Source organism: Cimex lectularius, unplaced genomic scaffold (assembly GCF_000648675.2).
Source record: "Cimex lectularius strain Harlan isolate CLEC.00 unplaced genomic scaffold, Clec_2.1 scaffold38, whole genome shotgun sequence".
Taxonomy (NCBI): domain Eukaryota; kingdom Metazoa; phylum Arthropoda; class Insecta; order Hemiptera; family Cimicidae; genus Cimex; species Cimex lectularius.
The window spans coordinates 2,242,568-2,265,621 of record NW_019392638.1 but is presented as its reverse complement, the minus strand read 5'-3'; the positions used below and the strand labels follow the sequence as shown (position 1 = coordinate 2,265,621).

At 34.6% G+C, this 23,054-nt stretch overlaps 1 protein-coding gene across 1 annotated transcript; it reads left to right on the top strand.

The window, feature by feature from the left end:
* Positions 1-1,690: 1,690 nt before the first annotated feature.
* LOC106670001 (arylsulfatase B-like) lies at positions 1,691-19,598 on the top strand. Its single transcript, XM_024227991.1, has 8 exons — positions 1,691-1,840; positions 13,955-14,114; positions 17,630-17,856; positions 17,919-18,174; positions 18,229-18,386; positions 18,447-18,582; positions 18,724-18,885; positions 18,942-19,598. Exons 1-8 carry the CDS (start codon positions 1,748-1,750, stop codon positions 19,382-19,384), a joined length of 1,635 nt encoding a protein of 544 aa, XP_024083759.1. The 5' UTR covers positions 1,691-1,747; the 3' UTR covers positions 19,385-19,598.
* The last annotated feature ends 3,456 nt before the right edge of the window (positions 19,599-23,054 follow it).

The following is a 23,054-nucleotide window of genomic DNA, read 5'->3' as shown; positions in this document are numbered from 1 at the left end:
TGATCACAGACAGGCAGACAGACACGGAACGAAATTTGTTCATAAAAGTCTGAAAAGAAAAATGCGAGTGGAAATTTCGATTTTGGAGGACAAACATTTGATTTCCCGGATGAATACAAAGCTCGGCTTCTTGAAAGGAAACGTTAATAGACCTAGAAGACTGATACCGCCGAAAAGCTCTTAAAACTAATCAGCAAGGCCTGATGGAAGTAATTTCGAGAGAGGGAGACCGGTTGGCACAATTACTTTGGGAGAAAAATGCTATTTACTTTATATGTTGCAAACTTAAACTTAACTATTGACACCTAATATTTAAAATAATTTTGTTAGAACGATGTAATCTCAAAACTCAAGAAACTGGTATTTTTTCCATGTACATACACAATCCTTCACATCTAGTCAAGAATCATGTTTTTTTTTTTTTTTAATATATTTTGCTCAAGTTTTTAAGATTATCGTACCTGAGGTGGGCAACAAAGGTTGAATAATTTATATGTTTTTTGTTATTCTAAGGACTAATGATTTTTATTTGGATTAGTACATCATTGACCCCTAATATTTAAAAAAAATTGTTAAATTTGTTAATTTTGTTAAAACGAGGTAATCTCAAAACTCAAGAAACGGGTGACACCTAATATTGAAAATAATTTGTTAAATTTGTTAATTTTGTTAGAACGATGTAATCTCAAAACTCAAGAAACTGGTGTTTTTTCCATGCACATACACAATCCTTCACATCTAGTCAAGAATCATGTTTTTTTTTGATATTTTGCTCAAGTTTTTAAGATTATCGTACCTGAGGTGGGCAGCAAAGGTTGAATAATTTATATGTTTTTTGTTATTCTAAGGACTAATGATTTTTATTTGGATTAGTACATCATTGACACCTAATATTTAAAATAATTTGTTAAATTTTGTTAATTTTGTTAAAACGAGGTAATCTCAAAACTCAAGAAACGGGTGACACCTAATATTGAAAATAATTTGTTAAATTTGTTTATTTTGTTTAAACGAGGTAATCCCAAAACTAAAGAAACTGGTGACACCTAATATTGAAAATAATTTGTTAAATTTGTTTATTTTGTTTAAACGAGGTAATCCCAAAACTAAAGAAACTGGTGACACCTAATATTGAAAATAATTTGTTAAATTTGTTTATTTTGTTTAAACGAGGTAATCCCAAAACTAAAGAAACTGGTGACACCTAATATTGAAAATAATTTGTTAAATTTGTTTATTTTGTTTAAACGAGGTAATCTCAAAACTCAAGAAACTGGTATTTTTCCCATGTACATACACAATCCTTCACATCCAGTCAAGAATCATATTTTTTTGGATATTTTGCTCGTTTTTAACATTATCTTACCTGCGTTGGGCATCAAAGTTTTAATAATTTATATATTTTTATTATTCGAAGGACTAATGATTTTTATTTGGATGAGTACATTATTTAAAAAAATTCATATATATGTATTGACTAACAAGTCAAAAAGTGTAATTGTTAATAAAATAAATATCTAAATCTAAATTACCTCATGCACTTCCGACCGTTTCGTTCCATTTTTTAAAACTCGATTCATTAAAATTCAGTCGGTTAAAACGCGTAGTAGCCATGGCCATGACGTACAGAACGATTCCAGTTGAAAAAACATGTGGAAATGAGCTTACACACGGGCGAAGGATGACCCGCACGCCGTGGGGGAAAAAGCGAAAACAGACGCACCCGCGCCGGCTTCGAAAGAGGACCATGAACGTCGAATTGTGCCTATTCTCTTCTCTTTTCGGCTTGGTCTTCGCCTCGCAGAAGCCCAACATCGTCTTCATACTGGCCGACGACCTGGTGAGTGAATATTTCCGTATCCAGATTACATAAAGGTTTTTCAGTTAGGATGGTAAAAATGAATTACATAATATATAATATAGCAGATTCAAATAAACAACTTAATTCGTGTCCTTTTATTGGAAACAGTATGTTAAAAATGATTGAGAGACAAAACATGTAAACTTAAAAAGCTACCATATAAACATAAAAAAATCACTAAGAACTGAAACAGACCGAATTTTTTTACTCATTTATTCATCACACTAAAATAATGATGTTACAATTTGTACTTATTTTCGTGCATCTTCTCTTTTATTTCATTTTTTATTTTTGACAGTCCAAAACATTTAGGCTGATGAGCCAATAAGTATTGCGTGATTAAGGTAGGTCGATTAAGTTGTTGGTGGATGGGTGATGACCTGTAGTTTAGTAGTTTTCGGTCTGCGAATCCTCTCTATTTTGGCCTGTCAGACGCCTTTCAGCTATCTTCAGTGGCGGTTTTGAATGATTGATTTTTGATTTCCTTTAAGATTAGCCATACATATAACATACATTGTCAACAAATTATTGACTAGAAAAGATTCACAGTAACCGCAGTCCGTGTTTCTTCTATGTCGTTCGTCAGAGCTGGGCACTTTAGCATCGTGTGGTTGGAGTCCCCGACGGCTCCGGTAAGACATTTGCCATCTTGATTCTATGATCACGATCCCCTACATGTTCGCCGAGAGGAAGTTATGTTTAAAATGCCATCTTGATCTGTCGTTGAAGTTCTTTTTTGAAAGCTTTTTGGATGCATGGTTGTATTTAACCGGTGGAATTTTCCCTTTGTCCTCAGTTATTTACAGTATATGTCCATCCTTCGTACTTCCTTTTGCCACCATGTCCTTTGCCGTGACAATATTTTAATATATAAGGCCGGTATCTCTTGACTCTTTAGCCCATCTGCTTTTATGCTTCCTTCTATATCCGTAAGCCTTTTTATCCATATAAGCTTAATGTATTTTCGCTTATATCCAGTATAAGCGATCTTCAGACGATGGAGAAAATTAAATTTGATGTTCTTTCGTACTTTGCAATGCACTACGTGAGTATGAAAGGGTTACGACCACTTCTTTTATTTAGTTTTTTCTTTTAAAACAAATTTCAATTGATGAATCTTGATGGTTAGCAGTTTTGCTGAATACAGGGTGAATTTGACTTTTGTTCCACCCTATATTTTTTTATTGCGTCGATTTTGGGAAAAATCCAGCGGCAAGTAAAGTTTTAATTTTTCACTAGTTGCTCATGAACAAACAGCTCCAAAACACTTCTGGAAAACGTGGTACTAATAGAAATTTAACTATTTCAATTATTCTAATCACCAATGTGCATTTTTAAAAAGGGTTTGTAACATTGAATTCAACGGTAGAAACGGTTTTTAATTTGGAGCGCTACAAAACATTTCCCAAACTGTTTATCAGAAACACAAAATCTTCTTCAACTCTTTCAACCAATGAGAACCATTGGAGAAGACCAATGAATGATCATTTTAATTGATTATAAATTACTTTCTCTTGGTACAGAAAGAAATTCTCCGAACCATTTCCTCAAATATCAACGATTAATATATCGCTCTGGAAGTAGCGATTCAACTTAGTGTAAATTTCCGTCCACAAATAGAAACTTGAAGAAATTAATGTTTAACAAACAGATCGTAAATAAAAGTTGATTTGTTGGCCTTTGAAACTTTTTAATAATAACACTAAAATTTAGTTTTTCTGTTCTTCGAATTATTACGCAGTTCGTAAAAATGTCTCGTACATTTCAAGAAAAAGAAGAATGATTCTGCTCTTGGAGTGGACCGAAATTTGCACCAGACAGAATCGTGCTTTAAGAAGCTACTCCAGCGTCCTGTTCATCAAAGTTAATTGGGGAAATCGTTGCAAAAATTTTCTTTCCGTTCCATGTGTAATTAATTTAACTATCAATTAAAATGATAAATAAGGAAGTGTTCGAAAAACGTTTTTTGCAATTAACTTAAAAACGGTTGCTCCTAATGAAAAACCGCTTCCACCGTTGAATTTTGCGTCAAAATCACTTTTTAAAATGCGCATTGATGAGTACTTAGCAATTTGAAATAGTCAAGTTAAATTACCATACGTATTTCTTAATCCTGGAGAGTTAGAGCAAAACTTTTTTTGCAAAAACTACAAAATCGTTATTGCAGGGTTTTTCAGAAAACCGCCCAATAAAAAATATAGGGGGGAAACAAAAGTTGAACTCACCCTGTATATGCATGTCAGTTTATTTAGTTGGAACTGTCCTTGTTGTCTGCCTTTATGTACGTTAACCAGCAGTGGACTCGATGGAAAAACGAAATTTGAAAAATAATTATTCCAATCACCAATATGCATCTTTAAAAAGGGTTTGTAACACTGAATTCAACGGTGGAAACGGTTTTTAATTTGGAGAAAATTTGGAGAAAAAGGGGATAAAATACACAAAATTCGCCTTTCAGCCGCCCTCGTCAAAGTTCGACGATAGAGGAAAGGAGGAAAAAACAATGCTCCAGGACACTGAGCCAAGAGGTGACCGCCTCGACGATCGCGAATGTAAAAATATAAACAAATAATTAATTAAAAAGCGAAAATGCCGATATTAACTGGGGTTGAACTTCCGCAAAATGGCATTGACAATGTAAATTGTACTCCAACCCCTTAGCTAGCTTTTTGATCGGTCTGTATCTGTGTCTGATTATTTGTTTTACAATGAAACTGAATGATGTTATAATAAACTTGGTATTTACCCAAACCCGTGAGTTTTGGGTGAACAAAATGTACAGAAACGCACTACAGCTAAGAAAAATGACTAAAAGTACTATAAATCCTAATGAAATAGATCTAAAAATTTACAAAAATTCTTACTACTTACCTAATTTAAATTAGATACTTTAAAGGGTGCTGTTTAATTTTTTTAAAGAGTGTATTTCAACTACAAGATTATTTGAACACTGGGGTGCCGGCGTTTTTGAAAAATGTTTAGGTTAGTGGATAACTACTAACTTTAGGTTTCTTCGTAGTTTCTTTTGAATCAAATTTCAGAAAACCTAAATTAAAAGTAAAAATAAAAGAAGAAACAATACATATTAATGTAGATATGTTTTTGTACTTTTCTTATCTCGTAATTTTCAAGAAAAATAATTATTAATCCATCAATAAAGCACGATTTTAATTTAATATAATCCCATAATCCTATAGGCATTTTATTACATTCAGGATACCAAAATTATATAAAAACGTATATAGAATGTTTCATACGAAATCATTATTCAATGTTTGTATACCGAGGCCTTGAAGATGATCCGAAAAAGGTCGAAACGTCGGCACATTAATGAAAACGTTGTTTTTCTGGCACACATCTAACCTGACCACTCCTCATTTATTCAAGTATACATTGAACCAACACACATTTTAAAATAGTATTGTGATATATCTTTAACTTTCTTCACGTGACAAGTTTTTCTCGCAGGATGCCAATTCAGTATACACGTTTGTCCTGACCAAAAATGAACTAAACCGGCTAATTCCCATAGATAAAGAGCACTTAACATATATATATATATATATATATTTTTTTTTTTTTTGCAAAAAGGTGTTATTTTAGGTTTAGAAAGCGTTTAAATACAAAAGCAATAAGATTGCCAAACGTAGACTTAAACAGAACACAAATTTAAGTGTAATATCAAAAATCACAATTTTTGAACTAAAATTTGTACTAAGCATTATGCCGAAAGTAGAATTAACTATCCATTGATATCAGATAAACGCTTAGAAACTATTTTAAATAAGCATTAAGATCTAAGATGCAAGTCTTCATGGTTAAAAAGCATAAAGAATGTAAAATTCCGAGCATCTTTGATTTAAGTAAAGAGAAAGTTCAAAATCATTGGTACAAATTTAGATCCCAATCTTTGTAAAAATCATTCGTGGTTGGTTGTTAAAACTGATTCAATTTTTTACAATAATTGTATTATAATGTACAGAAAAATTACTTTGTCGAATTTAACAGATTTTGATTTAAAAGAGACCATTTTTCTCGTTATATATTTTTATATTTTCTGTCTAAACGCGTCGACTCCGCGATGATTTTAGGTTCTAATGCATTAAAAAAGTTCACCATTGCCTAATGGAGTAGGTTTATTTTACTGAGTTTCATTTTTATGCAGAGAAATATATCTGAGGCATCCTTACATCGTTGAAAATGTTGCAACACCAAGTATTCCGAATCCTAGTTGAGAAGTACTCCTTTTGTTTTATTTTTTGTTGGCCATGTTCTAAAACGGTCGTTGCCGACATTCTATTTTAATCATTGTTTTAAAAAGGGCACAAAAAAATTCAATGCCTTCAGGAAATATGAGAAAAGCCAAAACTTAAGCTTTCCCACGTATATTTGTCTCGTTGGCAAAGAATAAAAGTCGTTTTAATTATGTAAGTTTAGACATAAAGTTATCCAAGACATTCGAGTCAGATTTTCTACATTATATAGCGCAAAGATTGATATGTTGAGCAAAAAGTGTAGTAAAAAATTATCCTAGAAACAGTAGTTTTTCACGAAAATAAGGAAATGTGTTGTTATTAACAAAAGATAGATATTACTTTGATAAATGAAATGGATTTTTCATCAAAGGATCAAAATGTCATAATATTTATAAAGAAATATTAAAATACCAATCAAATAATTATAAAGATATTTACTGCCAATGTGTCCAAGCAATGGTTTTGTGGCGGTTTTTATCTCTATATTATAACTAATATGTATACTTTGTATAAAAACATTTTATTATAAATTTGTGCTATTATTTCATTACGATTTTCTGTTATTATAAATTTATGTTCCAGACCCTAACATTTTTCATAAAAACTTTAATAGTTAAATGCATTATCGTTAATAATTTTGTTTGTCAGAATTCGACTGTAAAAATACTTATTGTAAGTATTATACATAAAATATAACATTAAATATACTAAATTCAAATTTATGTACAAATCCTAAAAAAATGAAATAGACAATTTATATTCACGCACAGTGAATATAAATTGTCTATTTCATTATTTTGTGATTTTTAACATTTTTTAAATATGTATATTATATTTAAATTTAATTTTTTTTGTACGAACAAAATTCTTTCCCTCTGTCTCCCCTTCTTCCTCACCATCTCTCTTACCCTCCTCTCTCTCTCTCTCTCTCTCTCTCTCTCTCTCTATCTATCTCTCTCTCTATCTATCTATCTATCTATCTATCTATCTATCTATCTATCTATCTCTCTATCTATCTATCTACCCATCTATCTACCTATCTCTAATTTTGCAATTTGTTTTATCGTTCCATTTATTCCTTAAACGTTTTCATTGACTGTATAGTTTATGTTCTACTCTGAATGTACAGAATTCCTACTCTTCGTATACAAAGGGGTAATGAAGAAAGACAGAATTTTCATGGTACGACTTTTAAAAATATGCAGTAAAAGCATAAATTGTACATAAAGATGAAAATGGAGTCTCCTAAAACCAGATGATATCGCATTGGTAGTAGCTATAGTCGTATAAATTTTACTAGAAATTATATGCTTTACATGCTCCTTAGGAATACAATTATGTAATATTTATTGTTCTGTTTTCCAGAATCTGAATTAGCTTGTCGATTGTTATAATTACAACATGATGATTTATTTTTCTTTGTTTTCTTAATATCTTTAAATTCCATCACCGCTTTTCTGAAAAATGTTCTGCTCAACATAGTCTTTCGGATTAACCTTTCTCGCACGATAAAAAGAGAAAACATTCCTTCGGAAGGAAGAGGAACTGATAGGTAAGCGACGTAGCATGTAGGAGAGCCATCAAGCTATCCAAGGAAGGTTTCACAAAAATACCTAAAAAAAAACACCTGAATCAGTTGGAAAGAAATTAAGAATGAATCATAATCGGTGAAGTGGAGAACCTGGATCTGCGTCATCACTTAAAAAAGGTTTGTTCTCACAATCATAGAAGCAATTAAAGCAATTAAGCGCTTAAGTTAATGCCCAAGGCGATATATATTTTTAATCTTATTAATATGAATGGATTTTTATCTTATAAAATCGGAGGATAAAAAAAAAACATAATCTACTTACAAAATACAACTGTTTACAGAAACAACGCAGGCGAGTGTCCATGAAAGAGATAGAGTTCTTATTTGAAAATGAATCGGTATTTGTGAAAAGGTTAATTCCACTTTTTCAAAAATGGAGATAAAAAAAAAATAATTTTCATCCTATTTTATCCCTTTGAAAAAAGATAATGGTTGCGAAACTTGCGAAAAACTCGCATATGGATTCAAAATGGAACATGGAATGGAGGCACGAGATAAAGGTCCAAATTTTGATCTTAGAAAACTTTTAGGCCTTTCACCGTCAATTTTTCAGCTAGAACACGTGCAAAAATACCTTTCGCATAAGAAATACTTAAAAGGGACTAAAAGATACACAGATCTACGTAATGCATACTCGTACCCAGCCAACCAGAACTGAAGACTTTAGATTCTTCCTCCTTTAAATCAAGTAATTCTGACGTGAGTGGCTGGAGACGAGGAGATGGATGGAGGAAGACAAGACCACAGACTAGATGAACAAAAAAGAAGTATCTCAATATCTCAACCAGGAAAAAAAATCTACTACTCACTCAGCAAGCAGGAATTATATTAAGGAAAAATATGAAATTCTCAAAGAGAAACTACCCTACAACAGACGTCGAAACTCCTTTGTGACTTAGCCTTGGCCCAGAAGCAGTACATTGCTTCCCATATACTCGGTCATCCTAAAAAAGACAATATGGATCTTTAATTTAATTTAATGTGGATCCTATTCGGCTTTATCGGACGTTTTGATTCTCAAGATGAGAGCTGTCGCACCTCCGCATACGACGGAAGGGTGTTACTACTGCAGCGTTGGTGTAGAGGCAGCTCAGCCCCGAGGGGCCAAGACAACCTCATCATTGCCCATTCCGAGTGGTCGGGTTCGCATTAAGCATCGAACCGTATGCCGCGCGCAAAGGGCTACCTATGCTGAAATACATCAGCCTGTCTCCCGCGCACTCCCTAGGTAGAGAAGGCCACTCTACCTCTCAGAGTAGTGGGGCTTCCCTAGCGTAGAAACTACCGGATCCGCTCCGGCCGCGGTTTTGTTTAAAGTGGAATTGCTAACCACCCCTAGAGGAGACCGCCTACAGTAAAAGCCTCCAATCGAGCTCAGCCTACAACTACGGGCAAATCATACTCGAATAGGAGCAACTGATTCACTACCCATTCCCATCCGCCACTACTCACGCATTCGAGGGACTTTTCAGCATAATCATAGCGTCCTTAACGCTTATACGCTGCCGTCCGATCCGCCGTATCCCGTGAGGCCGGGTGTATAACGGTGATCATACGCAAGTTTCGTGCGAAGGTCACAGGTAGAAGACAGTCTCTTCTCTAAGTTCTCGCTGGGGGCGTCAACACGAACCATTACGAATTCATTCCCAGTGTAACAGGGGCTGAATTTTGGAACATTTCTGTAGTACAGATAGTGATGCACCCTCCCCCGCCTATGCAGACTGAATCTAGTACCCTAACCCTCGTGTGCCTCTGATAAGGCACCCGCCGACCCATGCCGACCCGAGGCCGACACGAGTACAGCTTGTGCTTTAGAGAGGTTGCTCTCAGGGCTGCACCTTTATTTTGCGCCCGGACACCCCCCTTGTAACCAATGGTTGAGAGGGGTCACAGGAAAAATTGAAGGAACCTGGATTGAGAGAGGGACGTGGATGAGGACACAAGGTGCCCCTTTTCAGGGCTCCGAGCCTTAACCACATTATAGAAGCAGTACAGCGAGCCAGAAGCAGCACAGCGAAAAGGAGATACTAACATCTAGGGAATAATCGAAGAGGAACCTCAGATAATGCTAAACTACCTTAAGTGTAGTGCACTTCTCGCGGTATAGAAAGAAAAGAGACAATTCCACAATATATCTTTTAGGACGTAGCAGAAGAAAAGTAAACTATAACCACCAAGACTCCAGGTAATCGGGTCTCACCGCTCCAGGTTCTGGACTGCTGAACTCAAACTCACAGAACAATTTTTTTAAAACTTGTACTATCAAGGACATTCTTTTTAAAGTAGGCTGACCAATAACGTTCAAACCCTGAGTGTAACTTTATTTGTTTACATCACCTTACGTTTCTTCGTTGGAGAGCAAGATGCACTGCTGTGCTTTCATGATTTCATGACCAAAATCCAAATAATTGAAAAAATATAGAATTATATTTAGCATGTTTCTCTCTGAAACGATGTGTGGAGGTCATAAGGATGAGCCACGGCAAAATCTGATTTATAAAAAATTTACCTCTTTTTAAAACGAACAATTCAATATACAAATATATATAACATTCCCACAATTGTAAATTTTTTTAGTACTTAATTCAAAACCATCCCTAAACCTTGTGTATTTAAATAAAAAAGTGTGATGAGTATAAATTAGATTTGCAGAGCTAGCATATTAATATGAATATGTTTTTGGACAGACAATCAATTTTTTATGAAGTTTCCGCGTCTTCACGTTATCAGGGATTGCGCAAGGCTTGAGTTAGGTTAGGTTGGATTGAGCTAAGGGAAGGTTGATTTGGTTATTGTTAAGATTAGGGACAGGTTAGGTTAAGTTGGGTTAAGTTAAGGGACGGGTTAGTTTAGGTTGGGTTAACTTCCTTTCACCCGGGTGGGGTGTATCGCACCCTTTTTCCTCTCTTTTTCGAAACGAAGGCTGGTTGTTCGATAATTGGATTGCTAAAAACGCCATAAACGTTGAACATTTAAAGAAAAAAAGTGTGACGAATGTAAAATAAAATTTTATGGGAAGAAGGTTTCCAAGACGTGAGTGGGGTTTAATTTAATCAACAAGGATCATAAAACAACTTTGGCCAAACCTATTTTTCAATAATACTAGTTAATAACTAAATATACAATATATACTTATCGTAGATACTATTGAAACCAATCTTTTTTGCTTGCTTATCTAATTGTTAAATTCATCACGTTACCTATAAAATTAGTCGTTTAAATTACAAACAGGTATTTTTTGACCAAGGATCCAGGTTAATGAACTAAGAAATTACCTTCACATACTTACTCTATAATACATACAAAATACTGCTGATGTACAATCCTTGAACTCATAGTCTCAACATTATTTTCAGTGCAGAAAATATTAATAAGAAAATGGACTATTGTCAATGCGTCTAAATATGATAATTATAACGCAGAATATAATTTAAAGTTTTGGAAGGATTGTGGCAACGATAAGTGAAAACGTTTTCCAAAAATGAAAGCCACGGTTGATTTTACAAAATATATAAATGAAAGCTGATTTTAAGGGACGTGGAATTTCGTCATTGAAATATTAGTGTACATTTTTTGAAGTTTTTATTGGACATTTCTAAAATTTATATCAAGAATATAATTCGGTCTCGATCAACCATCGTTCCTGACAAGAAGCAATCCTCAAAACGTCAAGTTACAGAGTTTTGCAACAACCACTGAATGCAATATAAAAGTCCCGTTCTTTTTTCAAAAAGTATAAATGACGAGCCAACCCACCTAGGTTTAGCATACTGCAAATAAAAACTTTGAAATCAATCCTTAACGAAAACCAGATTAAACCTTAAAAATAATTGAGCTGGATACGCAATTTTTTACGTTTCTGTGTTCAGGGTCGGGTTCAAGGATTTGGTTAGATTAGGTTAGACTGAGAGACGGGACAGATTAGGTTAGTATGGGTTAAGATTAGGGACGGGTTAACTTGTTTCTCACCAGGTGCATCGCACCTCAGTGGTTTTTTCTTTGAATTACCACTTATCTTTTATCTCAAGAGTATTGAGGATTTAGGTAACCAGGTACTAGCCCTTTATTAAATTAGCATATGTCAAATTGGAAAATAAGCATTCTTTAATTATAAACTCTTTTTTTTCGGCAAGGTATGAATGTGGGTGGTGGTTAATATTTATTTCAGTAATTGTTTTAATTTTCTCAAAATTAAAGGCATCTTATAATAGTTATTACGGCAATGTGAAGGAGGACATGAAGATTCTGACTCCTTATCATATGCAAAAGACATTTTAACTAACATCGTTGTCATTCCTGACGTTTATGAAACAAGGTAAACCAACTACCATTATCATTGCGATATTGGGTTTACGAACAGCCGGTATAATGGAAGAAGTTATTTAAAACAACTAGACAACAATAATTATTTTCCTTCACTTTTTATATAATTTAAATTAATATTCATTAGTTTTCGTGGTCCGCTCAATTAATTAAGGTTTTTAGTTGAGATAAAAAAGTCAGTGTCACGAGCGGGATTCGAACCCACGACCTTCGGCTAGATACGCCATGCCCTACCACCTGAACCATCGCAACCTCGATCCACTCAGGCACCAACGTCCCACTTAACCCCACCTTTTTTTAAATTTTCCCTCCTTTTTGCAATTTTTCTTTATTAATAGAATGTTTTCGATATCATGACATGAGACCTCTTACATGTGTTAATTACATTTGTATTCCAATGGACTTCCCTATAATGTGTATTGTGTTTTTTTTTGTTTTTTGTTTGTGTATTGTTTTTGTTTTTAGCAATCATCTCAAAAGCATTTGCTTAGTAATATTAATGGGTTTTGGATAAATAATCTTTCTTTTTTCTATTTTTATTTTTTCTCTATGTTAGTTTTTTTATATGTGTATCTTTTGTGTTTTAAGCAGTTTTTTATCTTATTTTACATTAGTTTTTACCAATTTTTTGGGTTGTACGAAATATTGTATGAAATATTATTTTATTTTACTTTGTAATTTTTGTGTAAATAAGTTGTTTTGCATTTCATTAAAAATATAAGCTGATTATTTACAATAGTTAACTTTAACATAAGCATTCGGTACTTTTATAAATGTTATATTATATTGATTTAATTATAAGAATTTACAGATTATTGCTANTTTATAAATTTTATATATTTTTTAAATTAATATTCAAATCTTGTGGTGTTTCTATCACTTGTACTGTAAGTGTGACACATTGTTTGGAAGCCCACTGGACATACGAATGTAATGCTGAAGACGACTCTTGTCAAGATATCAAAAATGTTTTATTAATAAAGAAAATTCCATGCTACAGTATATTGTTCAACCTACAGTAAGATAGAATTGTAGAGTAAACAGCAAACGGTTTTAATATATTTTTTTTTTTTTAATTAATGATTCTTATTTCTGCTTATTGAAAAATAAAAATTTCAATTTTTTTTGTCAATGATTATGATGAGGAACAAGGTACCCAATTGGAAGAATTTTTGTTAGCTTGTAATTGTTCGATGGTTTGCAACCTAAAAGTATGAGTTTTATATTAGTTTTCACAAATATGGGAACTTCTATTAGTTATTTTTTTAAAGAAATTATGTATTATATTATTACGTTTTTTTTAACTTTAGCCTTCAAAAGGTGCCAAAAAATGGCCCAACTGGTGAAATTTGCTCGTTAAGATTAGGGACGGGTTAAGTTAGGTTATAGTTAGGGTTAGGTGGGTAAGGGTTAGGTGACATCTTAAGTCTACTTTTACTAATTAAAATTTATAGGGCTGAAAAATAATTTAGTACCGTTTATGGTGTAATTTGTTTTTCTCCTTGTACAAAGTAGCCATTGTACCTGACGAGGAAAAACACAAAAGTGTACAAATAAATTTTGTACGTTTTAGGAAGAATCAGCGAAAATTTTGTTGAAAAATAAGGAAACTATTGTAGAAGATATTAGTTAGAGGCTATCATTCTTAAATGTGCTTCTCTACACAAATATTTGGTTCATATGAGTTTAAATTTTGAGATTTTATTTTGGGTTCTGTTGGGTGATGATGAAGTTTGGCCATTTTCGATCATTTTGATTTGCCTTTCCTCGCTGTTTTGGCCTATCAGATGTTGCGAAGCTAACTCTTCAATCTATAATCTGGTATGACCTTTCAAGAGAAACCAATTTTTCGGTGAAACGACTTTTCATTATTGATTCAATTTATATTTTCTACTTATTAATAAAAAAAAAAATATTTTTCAGGGCTGGAATGACGTTGGCTTCCACGGGGCGAACGAGATCTGGACGCCGAACATTGACGCCCTCGCCTACAGCGGGCTCATCCTCAACAGCCACTACTCTGAGAACCTCTGCACGCCGTCCCGTTCGGCCCTCCTGACCGGAAGATATCCCATTCACACAGGTAGCACGCTGCAATTCAATGACCGGCCGATTTGAAATATAAACAGTCTATATGAATTCCGAGGACGCGCGAGCAATCGGGGCAAATCGTTTGACTACTGCCCATCGGTGTCACCTGCGGTTTCGCAACGTTTTTGTCTGTCGCTTTTACTTCCTCCTATTCGATCTTTCTAACCAATTGGTGACATTGAAACCATCACTGCTTCAAAGATGAAATCTGTTTTAAGCTGGCACCATATCTTAAAAGCCTGTAGATAGAAATATTAATATTTTTAAAGGACTTAAAACAACAGTAGCAGATCGTCCTATTGTCGTGCTTTTCAGGAACACGTTCCCATCATCAAAACAAACTGTATTTAATATACTAAAGTTTAATCGTTCAGATTTTAAACGCCGTTTTAGGGATCAACTTATTAGAAATGTATGGTGTTTAGTGACCGTTAGTCAATGATTATTTGGAGATCGTGAGGTGCGGTCTGGTGTGATGTAGGTTCTACAAAAACACTTTCTTTATCGGGCAAACGTTTCGATCTTTATTGAGATCATCTTCAGGGCCTGGGATTTATAACCATACTTCACATCCTACATATATACTTGTAAAATTCAAACAATGTTTATAAATCCCAGGCCCTGAAGATGATCTCCATAAAGATTGATACGTTGGCATGATAAAGAAAACGTTTTACTAAAACCTACGTCACACCAGACCGCATCTCACGATCTCCAACTAATTATTAGAAATGGTTTTCCAGTTTGAATTAAATGGTAAACTTATTAAACTATTCAAAGTTGAAACCTCGTTATTCTGATATGGCCCTATGAGGACCAAGAATGGGCGCCGGTGGCCGCAATAGTTAAAGCCGGCAACTGATCAATAGAAGGGTCCCGGGTTCGAATCTCAGCGGCCCCTTCCAACGAGCTGTTATCAAAACTGCTCAAAACTGAATAGAGATATTGCCAATTTTGTAGTATTTATTTTTTTGTTTTATTTTTATTATAAATTCCATTAACATTTATTAAAAATTATTCTGTTTTTTATTGAAGGAAAATTTAAATAAGGAATTTTGAAAAATTACAAAATAAAAGTTTTTAATTCCATAATTTTGTTTATTGGTCACAGTAATTTTTATACGATTAATACTGAGTATAATGTCCTCTGTGCACCTTAGGTCATGTTAATAAGTTTCAATTAATTAAAATTTTTAGTTGAAATAAAAAAGTCAGTGTCACGAGCGGGATTCGAACTCACGATCTTCGGCTAGATAAGCCGCTGCTCTACCACTTGAGCTATTGTGACTTCGATCCACTCGGGCAACAACTTCCTATCTCAAGTTGGTGAAAATTCAAAAGGTGGGGTTGAGATGGGAAGTTGGTGCCCGAGCGGATCGAAGTCATAATAGCTCAAGCTGGCAAGCTTGACACCATGGTAGAGGAGCGGCGTATTTAGCCGAAGGTCGTGGGTTCGAATCCCGCTCGTGTCACTGACTTTTTTTATCTCTACTAAAAGCTTTAATTAATTGAAATATATTAATTGGTCAAGCGGACCACGAAAACTAGTGAATTTAATGTTGTTAATAAGGTTTCATAAGGAATTTCACTCCATGGATGCTGCAACGCTGCACTCAGTTGTTGCAGGTCAACTGGTTGCAGATGGTGTTCGAAAACAATTCTCTGCAACACATCCCACATGTGCCCATTGAAATTGAGGTCTAGAGACAATGGGGGAAGGAGCAGATGGGAAATTCCCAGGTTTTCTGAACATTGATGAACAATTCTGCCTCTTTGAGATCTGGCGTTGTCATCCAAAAGTCGAAAATCCCTGCCACAGAAATCCCTGGTTTTTTAGGGATTCCTAGATAATTTCTTGGATATAATGGACTGCTGCAAGATTGCCTTCAACAATATCGAGTCCAGTTTGTTTTCCAGTGTAAAGCCCAGCCCAGACCATTACACCACCTCTCCAAACTGCACTGAAGAGAGCATGAACTGGGGCATTGTACGCATCCCCTGTTCACAGTGACTCTTCAGTGCCTGCTATCACTACACTACAGAAACATGACTCTTCAGTAAACATAATAGCCTTCCCATTGGTGTTATCTTCTAAATGCTCACTGCACCATATGCTCTTGAGTTGCTAGTGGCAGGATGCTGCTGTAGGTCTCCTCAAAGAGGCCTACGATGTGAGGGCAACTTCCCCTACGATCCCTGAATCATTTGTGTTGATTAAATCCTTACCAAAACATCTTGTTCTTCATATAGGATCTGGCTGGCACCTTGGAAAGGGTTGCATCTTTCAGCAATGATAATATTTTTGTCCCCCTTAGTGTCGAACTGCAGTGAGATCCACTACCAGGCCTCCTATTGGCACTTCCAGTCTTTCAGAATTGGGCTAAAGCCAGGGAGACAACGTCCTGAGAAACTCTGCTACATCCACATTCCAGTGACTTCAATGACTCATTTCTACAATAATATTGTAAACTTCTGGTTCAAGATCTTGTTTTTTCATGGTTAAACATAATACAACTGAATTAAAATGGAGAAAAGGTGTTTGTTTTAAAATGAGTAGTCTTCATATTTACTATTCTTAAGTTAATCTGTTATTAAAAATGAGGATTAACAATTGTTTGTTTTTGGTTTGTATTTTCTATTTTGTTTTATCCAACTAACAGGAATATATCAGTTAATTTAATTAAAATTAATAGAATAAGAATAATGTACAAATATTCCTATTCATTTTTGAACAGTTTATTTGTCCAACCTTACAACCCAAAATAATTAGAAAAATATACATATGCTAATCCATATAGCAGTCATTATTAACCATATTGTTACCGTATTATTTCAATAAATTATACTTTTTATCTATTATAGGTCACTGTAATCCTGATTACATGGTATTTGAAAATATAGCAAAAAGAGGGAAAATTCGAAAGATTGTAGGTTGAGGTAAGGAGTTGGTAGCCAAGTAGATCAAAGTTATGATAGTTCCAGTGGTTAGAGCAGTGGAGTATTTAGCTGATGTTCAAGGGTTCAAATACCACTGACACTAATTTTTCATCTCAGCCAAGACCTTAGATAAAAAGTATAATTAATTGAAATTATACATATGGTATTCAACTATGGGGCTGTATGAAACACAGCAAAACCAAAATTATACAAACGCTCCAAAATAAAATTTTATGAAACATGTCAATGCACCTTGTATGCAAGGAATAAGGATTTACAGGACTACGGTAGAAATACAAAGATTTGCCTCTAAACACCAGTCTTGCCTGAAAATGAGGAAAAGGCAAAACTCTTATACAACTGAAATATTGTTATAAGATTGAAAATGACAAAGCCATTTTGAACTTGTTTGTTAAATAATTTTGTGAATAGTGAATCTATGTGTGAATATTCATTTAAGATCTTACAATTAGTGTTAAGAAAGGCCAATAAAAAATAAATAATACAGTGCTTTTAATTCTTTTGAAAAAAATGAAGTTTTTAACAAGAATTTGTATTTCTTTTTTTCAGGCACTCAACACAATGTGATAGTTGAAGCTTCACCATGGGGTTTGCCGTTGAAAGAAAAACTGATGCCTCAATATTTCAACAAGCTGGGCTACGTGAGCCATGCGTTGGGCAAATGGCATCTTGGTTTTTTCAAGAAAGAATACACCCCAACTTACAGAGGGTTCAAGACCCACTATGGCTATTGGAACAGCCATCAGGACTACTTCAGCCACGTTGTCCAAGCATCGGTATACCGTTATATTTATTTGTCACCCAATTTAATTATTCATTGGTACATTATTAATTTCAGTTTTCACCTTTTGAGGGAATGGATATGAGAGACAACATGACAATAGACTGGTCGAGCAAGGGTCATTACACAACCAGACTCCTTACAGATAGAGCGGTTAAGCTCATCACGGAACACGACAATAATAAACCATTATTCTTATACTTTGCACACCAGGCGACTCACGCCGGCAATTATGAAGATCCTCTCCAAGCTCCTGAAGAGACTATTAAAATGTTTTCACATTTGCCAAATAAGATGAAACAGGTCTATGCAGGTAATGTCATTTAAATCACTTTGGTATGTTTTCTTTATATATTATTTAATTTAGCGATGACTTGGGAGCTTGACCAGTCTGTAGGAAAGGTCATGGATGCGTTGAAGAATAAAGACATGTTGGACAACACTATTATCGTCCTTGCATCTGACAACGGTGCGCCAACAAGAGGTCTCCATAAAAACACAGGATCCAACTGGCCTCTCAAAGGGGTAAATTTTTATTTTTTCAGACTTGAATAAATTCAAAATAATAATTTTCTATAATACTAGGAGAAATCTACACCATGGGAAGGCGCGTTGAGATCGGTTGCCTGCATTTGGAGTCCGATGATCCAGAAAAAGCAGACTGTCTCAAATAACTTGATGCACTTGGTAGATTGGCTACCAACTCTATATACAGCAGCTGGTAGGTTCAAAAATAATGTATTATTGTATTTCAAGCACAAAAAAAATTGCTGTATTAATTAACAATTTCCTTGTGAATATGAAGAGATTTATTTGCATTATATCAAAACTGCTTTAGTTGTTAAATAATCACAACCCTTAGGTGGAGATACTTCAGATTTAAAAAATATTGATGGAGTCAGTCAATGGGATTATCTGAAAAACGTTGAAAACAGTACAGAACCGAGGGGTGAAATTTTACAGAACATTGATGATGTCTATGGCTATTCCGCTCTGCGCGATGGCCCATTCAAATATGTAAATGGTAAGTTAAGGATAGAAGCTTTATGAAGCTGAAAATGTTAATATAAAATATTCTAGGAACTGCGTTTCTTGGATACCTTGACAATTGGTTCGGTGAGGAAGAAAGAAGCGCCCTAGAATACAACATATCAGCTGTCATCAATTCGCCAGTCGCTCGGATATTCAAAGAGGTCAACAACGCCAGCCTGGTCGAAGAAAAGATAGCCAGTTTGAGAAAAATGGCACTGGTCAAATGCAACGAGACAAACAAATACATCAAATGTGATTCTAAATTGCAGCCATGCCTGTTCAACATAGAAGAAGATCCTTGTGAGCGGAACAATGTCTTCCAGCTTCATCCCGATGCAGTTAGGATAATGGAGTCGAAAATTGCAAAGTATCGTGTAAATATGATTCCACCAGGAAACAAACGGGCTGAGTCAGTCGCCAACCCAAGGTACTACAACAATACTTGGACGAACTGGAGGGATTATAAACGTGCATTATCAAAGCGATTGTGATTAATTAACTAATAAGGAATGTGTTTATTTTGTAAATATTGTTTCATTTCATTTGTAATTTATTGTGTACAAAGAACACTTAGAGCTTCTAGAGCTTTTTTGTTGTATAAAATAAAATCAAACTCTTTACAAAAAGAAAATTACATACATTTCAAATTGTAAGTTTAGCTATTTATGATAATTATAAAATATATATTAAACAGAATGACTGAAAATATTTAGTTATTTTTTTTGGTCAAAACTTTAAAAAAAGAAAAGGTCTGCACATCAGGACAAAATAAAAATGGGAATGGTTATAAAAATTCTGTTTATAGTGGGCATTTCTTGTTCATGAATCCTAATATGGAATTAGTATAATCTTATACACACATGAAACTTGAACATAAACCATTAACTATGAATTGAAACTCATTTGGAAACATTATTCCCATGGTAAAATGGTAGGCAGCAACAGGGGTAAACAAGTTTACAACAGTAAATAAACAGTAAGCAATAGAAATGTAAAGGCAAACAGAAATATTTAATTTTTAATTTTTACAATATTAGCTGCTACATTTTGATGAATAAAAAAAACTAAATTTTTTTTATACACATACAAAAACTTAGCTTTGTTCTTTGCAAATGAATGACTAAACAATAAATGTTTCCGAAATTTTGGAATATTTTATGATAATTTACTTTTTCAACAAACCGTACAGGCTTTTATTGGCCTTTTATTTTTACACTGACCATTTTACTGTAAAACTGAGTGTGGTTCAAAAGGAATTTTTCACATAGAATCTTCTGGTGGTGGTAGAATTTTAATAAGTTAGTGGCATGTTAAGCCAACCTGGTGGTCATCTTTTTTCTTCAAATGTAATACCTTTTTTTTTAAAAAATTTAAAAGTCCTTTCTATTCTAAAAAAATGATAACAGAAACTCCAAAATTCATCAAATCATATTGAGATATTGATGTCTTCCACCAGAACTTGATAATTTCGATTTATCCTGTAATTGACAATTATAGTTTAATGTTAGGTTTAAAGCAATTAGTACAGATAAAACATGTGGTTACACAGATGGGTCAAAAACCATGGATGGAGTTATAGCTTCGGTTATATTCAGTTCAAGAAAATATTATTTTTCACTTTCACCAATATATAGCATCTTTTCTGCTGTGTTACATGCAATATGTGCTGCCCACCAAAAAACTCATAGTAATATGTACTGATTCACTGTCTGCCCTATATGCCATTAAAAATATTTTCTCGCACAATGTACTCATACAAGGGATCATTTATGCACTAATAAAACTTAAAAATATGAGATTGGCCATTAATTTTGTGTGGGTGCCTGGGCACTGTAACATTACTGGAAACGAAATTGCTGACAAGGCAGCAAAAGATGCCACTGCGAATCGAATCAAGTACAATGATATCCCATTTAGCGACCTTGGCTCCCTAATAAAAAATAACATCTAAATACAATGGCAGAAGGAATAGAACAATACAGAAAGCAACAAATTACTTGAAATAAAATTGTGTAGAAGCATAGAGCTCTGCCTCCTGGACGTCAAGGAAACAATCCTGACACGTTTAAGAGTGGGAACAGTAAGCTTACTCATTGATATCTTATGAGCCGAGAGATCCCACCAACTTGTACATCATGTGGTGTCTTGGTAGCAATAAAGCGTATGTTCACTGAATTCAAAAAATATGAACAACTCTGAAATAAATAGCAAATTTCTAACAACATATTTGACACCCTCAATGATTTTAGTAACATGTATAACGTTGAGGGATTGTGCTTCTATAATAACATTTACAATAGTCATATAACAAGGAAAAACTTCTTATTTAAAAAAATAAACAATAGAATCAATGAAATATGATTGATGGTTATTTGTTACAATTAATTAAGGTTTTTAGTTGAGATAAAAAAGTCAATGGCACGAGCGGGATTCGAACCCACGATCTTCGGCTAGATACGCCGCTGCTCTACCACTTGAGCTAACGTGACCTCGATCCACTCGGACACCAACTTCCCATCTCAACCGCACCTTTTGAGCTTTCCCTCCTTTTTGCCATTTTTGAAATGTGTAATCGGATTGGATTCTCGGCGACAAACGAAATGGCCACGGAGAGCTTTAGTGAAGTATACTTCATTTTAATTCATTAAATTGACAAATTTCGTGGTCGGCTTGACCAATTAATATATTACAATTAATTAAGGTTTTTAATTGAGATAAAAAAGTCAATGGCACGAGCGGGATTCGAACCCACGATCTTCGGCTAGATACGCCTCTGCTCTACCACTTGAGCTATCGTGACCTCGATCCACTCCCGCTCGTGCCATTGACTGCCAGTGATCTTAATTAATTGTAATATATTAATTAGTCAAGCGGACCACGATATTAGTGAAGTTATTTGTTACAATGAGATAAAAAAGAAAAAGAGAATAACTCTCTTATAAAAACTGTTATAATTTTTTTTATTACTTTGTTACGAGGGTTCACAACAGCAGAGGTCATATAAACGCTCAGGGTGCCGGTGTTTTTGAAAACAAAGCCCATCTGTAAGTATATCGGGTTCGTAGGCAGGGTAGCTGGATTCGAACCCAGGACCTTTACCTTCCCTAAACCATTGCAGTTTTGAAAAGGCAGTCAAAACTAGTTTTAATTTTTATAAAATAAAGAAAATTTATTCGAAATATTTTCCATCACAATCTATACATCTTTGCCAACGTGTTATAAGAGATGTTATTCCACTGACATAAAAATCTATTTCGAGTAACAATAAAGCCTTGGAAGGCGTTATCAGCCTCATCGCGTTCTCTAAAAATTTGATCCCTCAAGAAGTGATCAAAATGCCTAAAAAAGTGGAAGTCTGTAGGCGCGAGATCGGGTGATTATGGGGGCACGGTAAGGTGTCACAGGTTTCACTTCAGTTTCCGTAGGGTTGGCTACTTGGCCTGGTGTTATCGTGAAGAAGAACCAGCCCCTTACGGTTTACCAGTGCTGGACAAGGAGGTTGCAGTTGCCATTGCATTTTGTCAATTTCTTAGCAATATTTCTCTGCTGTGATAGTTTCATCATATTCAGGAAATTATAGTGAACAACCCCTGCAGTACACCATCAAACCTTTTTTGGGTTTAAATTTGGTGTCGGGAAGTGTTTTGGCTCTTCATCTTTGTCCAACCAATGACCTGTACGCCTCCTGTTATCGTACAGAATCCATATCTCACAGCACGTGAAGATTCGATGGAGAAATGGATCATTCTTGCAACAGAAAGAAGTGTAAATTTAACAACGTCGATTTTTTTTTTTTTTTTTGGGGGGGGGGGGGTTTGGTGAGTTCGTGCATTACCCACTTGTCGAGCTTTTACAACAAAAAAAAGAATCAATCGAACCGAGTTCGACCATTCAATGCTCTAGCAATCTTCCATCTTTTTTCCGAATCAACAAAAAAAACCCTTTTTGCAAAAAAAATTAAGATTACGCAGTTCGAGAAGTGTGTGGCCTTTGTGTGTCATGGCTTTCGGCCCTGACAGGGCGCATATTTCAGCCGGCGATGGACATCCCCCTTGCACCGGGGATGGACAAAAGCCGCCTAATTTCCCGAGACTATCTCCGCCCATCTGAATTGTTCAAGTCTCGAACCGGCTGAAATGGAGGAAGCGAGGAGGTCGACAC

What these genes read in the sequence shown, in the direction of transcription:
- LOC106670001 (XM_024227991.1), top strand. Translation starts at nt 1,748, where the DNA reads ATGAACGTCGAATTGTGCCTATTCTCTTCTCTTTTCGGCTTGGTCTTC. An exon ending in GCCACGTTGTCCAAGCATCG is followed by an intron (nt 17,857 to 17,918) that starts GTATACCGTTAT and finishes TATTAATTTCAG; the next exon opens with TTTTCACCTTTTGAGGGAAT. An exon ending in AACTCTATATACAGCAGCTG is followed by an intron (nt 18,583 to 18,723) that starts GTAGGTTCAAAA and finishes CACAACCCTTAG; the next exon opens with GTGGAGATACTTCAGATTTA.